At 38.2% G+C, this 9,743-nt stretch overlaps 1 protein-coding gene across 2 annotated transcripts; it reads right to left on the bottom strand.

The window, feature by feature from the left end:
* Positions 1-4,405: 4,405 nt before the first annotated feature.
* LOC110106098 (arginine decarboxylase-like) lies at positions 4,406-7,326 on the bottom strand. Of its 2 annotated transcripts, none has more exons than XM_028696907.1 (2): positions 7,197-7,326; positions 4,406-7,057 (listed from the first exon to the last, which is right to left on the bottom strand). In XM_028696907.1, exon 2 carries the CDS (start codon positions 6,744-6,746, stop codon positions 4,632-4,634), a length of 2,115 nt encoding a protein of 704 aa, XP_028552740.1. In that variant the 5' UTR covers positions 6,747-7,057; positions 7,197-7,326; the 3' UTR covers positions 4,406-4,631. The 2 variants fall into 2 exon arrangements, with proteins under 2 accessions (XP_028552740.1, XP_028552741.1); XM_028696908.1 differs by having other exon boundaries at positions 7,219-7,325.
* Between the last annotated feature and the right edge of the window lie 2,417 nt (positions 7,327-9,743).

Genomic DNA, 9,743 nt, shown 5'->3' with positions numbered 1-9,743 from the left:
TGAATGTGCCGGTTGTGGATGTTCCTATTGCACTTATTTCTTCTGAAGAGTTGAAAAATCAAATGTTTTCCAAATTCAATTTGAGTCCTGTGAATTATTCGGATTGGTTGGATGTGTCTTGCTCCTCTCCTTGTAGGGATGCTAGAGATGGTTTGAATGATACATAGGATGATTTTCATGAGTATATCTTGAATGTAAGTCGTTGTGATAAAAAAAGTCCAATTTTATGGTGTTGGCAAACGGGGTAGGTGTAAAACAAGAAAGAAGTGATTGATTTTGTTGGTTTGAGTATTTTGCTAATTCGGCCTCCTCTTCCTTCTTTTTACTATTGTTTTCTTTTGGATGTAATGGTTGTGGAACTTGTTGAGTGGTTATGTTGGTTCTTTACTGTTGATTGTGGGGAAAGTACTCCTACCTTCATTTTTATTTTTTCTTATTTCTCTGTTTAGCATTGTTTGTAGGGTGGCATTTTTTTTACTTGGATTTAATCTGGATTGCTTGGGTTGCTCTTGATGATGGCGGTGTAGCTTGGTCGTGTATTGGGGTGCCTTTTTGGATGTTGCGGTTGGTGTTCATGTTGTTTCTTTATTTGTATCTCAACTTTTACTATGATTTGCTTTTTAATTTGTTGTATTAGGTAGGATTTATAGATCTTCTTTCAAATGCTATATTTTTAGCAGCTTCAGATCATCTAAGGACGTGTAATTTTTATCTTTGTTAACGCGTAAACGATGCCGAGTTTTATATAAAAAAAATATCCGTATGAGACAAAATAGAGGTAAAGCAGTTTTTTTTTTAATAATGAATGAATTTAATTATAAATATTAAAAATTATGATTTGATTTTTATGCAAAATTTTGCCTCCACGTGGAGTGAATATATATATTTTTGTCCAATATTGAATAAAAAATCTACCAATCACATCACATGTGAACTAAGGAAACTTATCCCAGAGGCACCGAAATTTCTACCCATATTTTCAAAGATTTTGAAATAAATGGCGTAACTAATCAACGGCTTGACCGCTGGAAGCAACAAAAATCCATCAAACCGCGTTTTTGTTTTTTTCCTGGGATCAACATCACCAAGTTGAAGCTGGTGGAGGCCATCCCAAGCCAAACTAGTAGAACTGCTATTCAAATCCACACAACATAAAAGTAAGCTTACTGTAAATTCAATAATTCATGGTGGTAGAAGTATAGAGAGAAATGTCTTAATTTTATATGAAAATTCAGCAAATACATAAATAAAAAAGGAGTTGACACTTGAGTTTTTAGGTGGAAATTTTGAAAAGAGCAAAATCTTGGAGATCAGATCGGCTGAAATCTATGATGTACCGATATTTCTCTTCAAAGGGATGTGCAGTGGCCAACATGTTTCCGACATAACACGGGTCTGACATGTTTACGACATGTGCGGGACACGCTGAAAATATGTCCGATTAACAATGGTCATTAGTGATTTATAATCTGGCAATATTAGTTAGATGATCTTAGTCAGGTGACATTTATTAGAGGGTTGTAGTTAGGTGATGGAAGTTAGAGGATCGTAGTCGACTAAAGTTGGTTTCATGATATTAGATCTGTGGGGGTCCAATGGTAGTGATTGGGCAATGGTCTGATGGCTACAACCAGATAGTGTTCTGATGGTAGAAATCAAGCAGTACTTTGGCGGTGTTAGTCAGGTGGCATTTTGATGATGCTGGTCGGGTGGTGGTTCAACATAAATGATTAGGCTTCGTTCTAGAAGCTATGATCTAACGGTAGCATTTGGACAATGGTTCGGTGGTGGTGCTTAGGTCGAGTAGTGGGATTTTTAGTGCTTCTCAGCTCACTTGAATCTCAAGCAAGGGCCTCCCCCATATCAAGAGTTTGAAACTTTTTATAGATTTTTAGAGTAACATAAGCCAAGGCCTCTCCCATATAAAGAGTCGGGGACTTTTAATTGTTTTTATTCATTCAACATTCTTAAAAGGTGCATACTTCATATAACTTCCTCACACCTAAACTACAACATCAACTATGTATGCAGATGATATATTGTGTATGATCAGATAATGACTTTACTTTTTTGCTTTACATGTTACTGCTCATACTGTGTGGGATGAAAGATAATCTATTATTTTTAACAAATAATGACCGAGGTTCATTATTTTGTATCTAAATTTCATTTTGCTATTCGAATGAAAAGCTAAATGTGAAAATTCAAAGGTGACATTCCATATTGTCTTTTCCTGCTCTATTTCTCTTGAGATATGCTACATCTTTTTTCTTTGCTTCTGAACATTTATAAATATTGGATACTTCATTTTTCCATTTCTCTTCTTGGCTATTTATGAAAATGATTCTACTAACCCGATTATTGGTATGCAAAGCATTACAAGTAGTGTGGCTTTCATTGACAATTCGTGCACTTCATGAATACTGCATTAATTAGTGTTGCATTGCGTATTACATGACGTCGGAGATATTCTATTTTGAAATGTAAAAGAGTGCAATCTCTATTATATTATAAGGGCGCTAAATATACTCTTATGACCCCATTTTCTTGATGTAGATGTGGGAGAGATTCTGACCTTATTTGTTGAGAACAGACATAGGAGGTTATGTAATAGTAAAAGAATTCTTCTGGCCTTATTTGCCTGATGCATATGCGGGGTTAAAGGGATGCATAAGTGAATATGGAGATATAATAATACATCGAGACATGTGCATTATAATCATTACATTTCACATCTTAATGTTTTAATGAATTAAATAGTCAACTTTAAATCTCCTTATGAATTTTGTTGAGGAAGTGAAAGTGAAAGTTAAAGTAATATGCAAGAGAATATCTGAGAATAAGTATTTTATCTTGCACATGGAAATATCCGTTAAAATGGTTACGCTATTATGAAAGTTAAAGTTTTATACATTGGAATCTGGTTGATTCATATATTGCTTTTACTTTATATTATTTCGCAAGTCTTTGTGTTTTTCTTTAATTAATTGCTTTTAAAATTTTGAATTGGACATTGATACATGTGATGGGTGAAGAAGGAAGTCTACTGAGCTAGTTGAGCTCATTTTGTTGTTTTTAAATGTTTCAGGCAAAGAAAAGAAGCTAATGCATGGAGTAGATTAAATTCCCCCCCAAAAAAAAAAAATGGAGTAGATCAGATTTTGGAGATATTCTTTTTTTTTTTGGGAAATTATTTTGGAGATATTCAACTACTATATCGTACAACACTTTGTCGATGAATTAAATGATGATAATTCATTTGCTGCATCTGAATAATTTAATGTGAGATAGTTCAAGGATTTGGTGCCCTTCATATTTCGAAACACATTTTTTTTCTATCAACATTTTTTTTTAAAGAGGAATTTAGCTAACTTATCCAACTGTTTGAACTAATGTTATACATTACAGTATTGGGGAGAGAGAAAGAGAGAGAGAGAGAATAAGTAAAGGACTTGGGAGCTTTCTAGCCTCAGAGTTCTTCCTTATCACCGCCAGATTTCAATCTGATCACCGTCAGAGCTCTTCCCAACCACTACCGAAATTCTTCCTGACCACCGCCGAAATTCCTATCAATCACCGCCGAAGTTCTTCAAAACCATCAGACGTCAACGAACATCCCCCCGCTCGTTAACCCCTGCTAGATCTATTTCCAATCACCGACCACCAACAAACTTTTGCTCATTCATCCGTGAACCATTCAAGATCATAAGCACATGTTCGGAGTTTTGCAAAATCCTTAACATATTATACTCTTCCTATATTTAAGTTTAGGAACAAGTCAATTTATATATTTCAATCTAACAATAGCAAAATCATTTTAATTGAGCAAGACCTCATAATTTTTCCCAATTTCAAAGTTTTCCACAAAATCTCCTATGTCCTTCTGTCAACTCAAATTATTATTTGTACGTTGAATCTCCGTTCTTCACTAGAACGTTAAACTTTTCCATCTACCGTCATGAATTTCTCAGCCTACAACTCTTATACTTAGCCCCATCTATTTTCATTTTTACTTACCTCTCTTCTCTTAACTTTTAACTTTAAACCTTTTTTTTCTTTTTTGTATTTATCATAGGTGTTGTTCCTTTCGTTGAATATCCGCAACTGTTAGTGTATTAAGTCTATTTGGTTGTTTCAATGATATACGTAGAAATTTTAGTATCATGACATGCTCAACACGGCTCTCAGATTTTTCGAAGAAAGAAAAAAATCTACCACTAATGCAGTCATTCTCAGTTGATTTTTCACACGAGAATATCCGAGCTAACATGCTTGGGATCTCTACCAGAGCCCGTTCTTCTTCCCTCCCAATCATCCATATCTCTTTCCCTTGGTCAAAATCTCTGTTCAAATACAACTCGTATTCCAGTAGTATAGCCACACCATCCCACTGAACAAAATCAAATCAAATCAAAACAAAATCAAGTAAGAAGCGTAGACATACAAGGCTGATTCATTTGACATATTACAAATGCGCCAAGCCTTTTGGAGGTCCGGCTGCCTCTACATACATCGTCATCAACTAAAAAGATGAAACCTAACCAACCATTAGAGTTTTAAGCAACATTGCAAAAGCAAAAAAACTAAAGGTCGAAACACTCCGACGACACGACAGATATGAGATGCAACAATCAAAAGCTTAAGCACCTCATAAACTCCCACTCCACGTCATCATCATCGGAGCCGCCGGCGGAGGCGATTCCGTCGGTCTCTGCGGCCATGACGTCGTCGCCGGAATCATGAACGAGGTACGGCATGGAGTTGAAGGCGCGGGCCAGGCCGCAAGTGATGGCTTCCCCGTCACTATGAGCGTATTCCTCTGCGCGGCGCTTAAGGGACTCGAACATCAGTTCAGGTTCGTGCTGCATCGCTCGCAGGACATCCGCGCAGGACGGGCCAGGCAACGCACGCGTCACCGCGAAGGAGTGGGGACCGTCGCTCTTCTCCACGCGCACAACGCTTGGCCCGCCGAACAGATTGTGCAGTCCTCCGAGCGCCTCCTGGTATGCTCCGCCGAGAAACATCCCCAAATAATATCCTCCACCATTTGAGAATTCGTGCAGGGGAAGAGACTTCCTCCCGCCGATGAAACTGTCCAGCTTACCGTCACTGTCGCATGTGAGATCGGAGAGGATGCCATTCACCGATGGTCGCTGGTCAAGGCGGTGGATGGGGACGATGGGAAAGAGCTGACCAATTGCCCAGAAATCTGGAATTGATGTAAAGATTGAGAGGTTAACATGGTAGGTGCGCACTGCATCTGATGTAGTTATCTCCCTTGCCACCAGATCGCAGAGTGCGTCCACGGCGGCAAGGTGTTCAAGTCCGAGCAACCCGTCCTTGAATTGTTCAACGCATCGTCGCTTAAGCTGATCGGCGTAGAGGATGCATGTCTCGTACTCCGATCTCATCGCTGCGGCCGTCAGATTACGGTAATCGGCAAGGGCGTCGTCTTCCAGAGCATCTAAGACGTAGGCGATGTTCTGTCCGAGAGCTCCCGGATCAAAGGAGGTGGAAGAGACGGCTTCGAAGATCAGGACGGAGTGGTGGGAGACTAGGGCACGCCCACTCTCGCTGCAGATGATTGGATGACGCACGTGCTTTCTGTCGCAGGCGAACTGGATAGCCCGAACAACAGTAGAAGCGTACTCATCCAGGCCATAGCCGACGGACATATCAGAGCAACTAGAATGGGATCCATCATAGTCGATGCCGAGGCCACCCCCTATGTCAATCACGCGCATACCTGCGCCAAGCCTGGCAAGCTCACAGTAGATCTGAGCTGCCTCGGTGACGCCGTCAGCAAGGAGGACGGTGGACGGGATCTGGGAGCCGATGTGGAAATGCAGAAGCTGGAGGCAGTCCAGCATGTCCAACTTTTGGAGCTTATTTGCCACGGAAAGAATCTGAGCAGTCGTCAGTCCGAACTTCCCCTTTTCGCCGGAGGTGGAACCGAAGTGGCCAGAATGTTTGGTTCGGAGCTTTGCCCGAAGGCCAATAACAGGCCGAATACCAAGCTTAAGGCTTGTCTCCACGACGGTATCAAGCTCCTCTTCCTGCTCAAGAACAATCACAGTGTTCAGATCAAGGGCTCTCCCCATGAGAGCGAGGGAGACGTACTCAACGTCCTTGTAGCCATTGCAAATGAGGAGCGCGTCAGGGTTGCCTCTGGTGAGGCTGCTCATGGCAAGGAGGAGTTCAGGCTTTGATCCGGCTTCAAGGCCGAAACGGAAAGGAGAGCCAAATTCTACGATATCCTCCACGATGTAGCGATCCTGATTGCATTTTACCGGGTAGACTCCCTGGTAGTGAGAGTCGAAGCCATTGGACTGGATAGCGAAGTGGAAGGCAGAGTGGAGGGATTCAAGGCGGTTCTTGAGGACGTCAGGGAATCGGATGATGATTGGTAGTTGGAGGCCGAGACCGCCCAATGATTTCGGATCGGATGCTTTTTTGACAACCTTCATCAGATCGATTTCCTGATATGGGAGGGTTGCAGAGCCGAAGGAACGCACAGACATGTTGCCGGCATCATTGACGGTGAAGTAGGGTGCGCCCCAGCCGTCAATCTTGTAGAGGGCGGCAGAGAGGTCAGTGGACCAAGATGAATGGACATCGTGGGCGTTTGGGATGGTTGGTGTAACCGGAGTGCCACAGGGAAATGCTCCCTGAAGGGGAAGAGAGCCATCCCAGGCGAAACCATAGCCAGGAGGAACTGCCGTTTCTAGGCAGGCCAGGGCCGGCATCTCTTCCCAAAAAATTAATTAAAGAATTAAGGAAAAAAGTAGGGCTCTATCAGATCTCGATGTAGAGAAGGGGGCTTTTAAAGCCGCCGAGGCCGGAGCCCCGGCTACCCCCTCAAAAGTAGCAGAAGGGTAAAGAAAAAGAGGAGGAGAAAGCTTAGCTCGCCGTTACAGTGACCGGATATCCCCACGCCGTCCCTTCAGAAGACGGTAGATGCAAAGAAAACAAGTAGTTTGGGGGAAAAAATCAGATAATTTACAGCGATGCGAAGAACGGAAACCCTCGAATATACCGGTGGCGATAGATCTATGATCTGAAGCAATCAAAATAGAGAAAATGGATCCGAGAAACGACAATAACTTGAGGCGAATCGACCAATAGGCAAACCAGAACAAATAGCCCTAACCGAAATCGACGAGAAGAGAAAAGCGGCCAAAGGAAGAAATGATTACCTAATGCCGGCAGCGGCCGTACCTGTGTAGGAAAAATCCTAAAGGAAGGCGGAGGAGCAGCCGGAAACCTAACGGAAGAGAGCTGACGGATCAAAAAAAAAAGCGGAAAGAGTTGGGAAGCTGGCGAGATTTGCATGAACGGCGAGGGGATTTATATAGGAAAAAAATTTCACCATTTTTTCCATTAAATTTTTTAAAAAACAAGAAATTAAAAAAAAGGTGTTTTTTTCGTTTGTTTTTCAATTTCTCGCTCGGAATATATCGCTGCGAAGGCCTTCCCCGTGACTTCTATTTTCTTTCTGGATTCTCTACGTGACAAAAAAAAAAAAAAAAAGAGTATCTTTTCCATCAAGATCTTTTAAAATCATGATATTAATTACATATCTAGCAAAAATTTCTGTTACCAATATTCATATTTGATCTGAATATTTTTTTTTTATTTCTGTTAGCTTCAATTTATATTCATTAATTTATAAATTCTTAATATTTTTTGGGGGAAAATTCTTAATAAATTTCACTATGAGCTTTATCTATTTTTAAATCGCATGAGTCATGAATGCCAAACAAAGCCATAAGATACGATTACTTTTCAAGGAAATTTGAACAAAATTATTATTTTTTATTTTCTTATTCACTATTAACGAATTAACCTTTGAAAAAAATAATTTTGGGCTGAAATAAAATAAAAATATTTATCTACTAATCATTATCAAATTTATATAAAAAAAATTAACGATTTTTAATGTGTGTAATTATGAGAGTGTTTAAACTTTATTTTAATAAAGATTTCATAAATTTCAAAAGGTACAATGATTTATGTTTTAAGGTATGATTGATGTGCAAGAAGAAAAGTTTGACCATTTTTTGTTCGCATTATATTTAAAATAAGTGTAATTATTGGTTTATTATTTATTCTGCATCATAATGTAATCACTCCATAAATTTTGCCCAAATTAAATCTTGAATAACCTAATCTAGAATGTAGTAGCTGGATTTAAAAATTCATTTTCCATTGCTCCATATTATTTATTTATTTAGATTTTAATTGGGATAAAAAATTGTATTATTTTTTAATCAGTTTTTAATTAAAACTTATTTGAATTAAAAAAAATTTATTAAAAAGTTAATTTAGAAAGCATTAAAAAGACATTCCAAATGAATTTTTTTTTGTTAAAAAAATAGTAATATCTATAATAAAATAATAAGTTAAATAAAATTTATTTTTTTCAAACAAAATTTATTGGTCTATGTGTAAATTCTATTTAGAAGAGATTTTTAAGGGTTATTTTCGGAGTGTATTATAATAATGACTATAAAATTGTTGTAAAGAAAATAAATGTTTTAAAAATTTAGTTAAAATTTCTTAAAATCAATAAAAAATAATGGTCAAATAAAAATTATAACTATAATTTTAGAAATTTATCACAAATAAATTTTTAGGATCTATTTGAGATTGTTGTAGTTTTTTATTAAATTGGTTTAATTAATTTGGCCTTAAAAGGGACATAATTAAAAAAATGAAAAAATAAAAAAATAAAGATAATTATTATTTATATCTTAAAAAAATAAAAAAAGTGGGAAAATTATCCCAAATACAATTTTAATTTAAACCAAGAATCTTAATTAGTTAATTTTTTTTATTTTATATTGCTGACAGTTTGATTTGCGCTCCCTCGGATAAAGCCTGAATGGGTTCACGCATTAGGAAATTTCGCGCTGTCCGATGCAGAATAGGTGTGGGTGCAAGATCTGCCGTTCAAATTTTTCTTTGACGGCATTTGACGTCCCTCACGACCTGCCGTTTTAATGCGGGAAGCGTCGATAGGTTAGGGTCCTTTTATAGGAAAACAATAATGAGGATATTCTGCTTTTTTTTTTCAGAATAAAAAAATAGCACTTTTTTGAGATAAATATGCGTTTATTTAAAGTATATTTAAAATATTTTGACTTATTTTTTATTAGAATATATTAACACAAAAATTTTTCCTTATATATCATCAAGAAATTATCTTGGTCGGGCACGAATCTCGAGACAAAATCAAGCGGGAAACTTAAAAAATTAAATTCGGGATCACCTGAACTTCGATTTCAGCAAACTTACAGTCAAAACTAAGCGTCTCAAAAATATGAACCCAACGACACCAAATTCAACTCAATCCGAGCCCGAATGAGTCCAAATCAAGGACTCGAAGTTATGTTAGAAAGTTCATACCACAATTTGAGTTACCAAACGGTTTCCAAATATGACGAAATTATAGTCAAATCGAGCGGCTCGACGAGACAAATCCAACGAGCCCAAGATCGCCAAATTCCGATACCATTAAGACCTTCAAATGTTTGATGAACGGTACACGATAAAACGATTCAATATCAGCCATCCATCCAACCAGTCCCCATTTACCCCTGATCTCTCACCTATTTACCGGTCATGCCACTCTAGAAAATTTATAAATAGACCCCTCATTTTTCTTGAGAGGGGAACCCAAGCAAGAAGAAGAGAAGGAGAAGAGAAGAGAAGAAGATTAGGAGGGAAGAAACTCCTCCTCG

Source organism: Dendrobium catenatum, unplaced genomic scaffold (genome assembly GCF_001605985.2).
Source record: "Dendrobium catenatum unplaced genomic scaffold, ASM160598v2 fragScaff_scaffold_853, whole genome shotgun sequence".
NCBI lineage: Eukaryota > Viridiplantae > Streptophyta > Magnoliopsida > Asparagales > Orchidaceae > Dendrobium > Dendrobium catenatum.
This window is presented reverse-complemented; position numbering and strand designations above follow the sequence as displayed.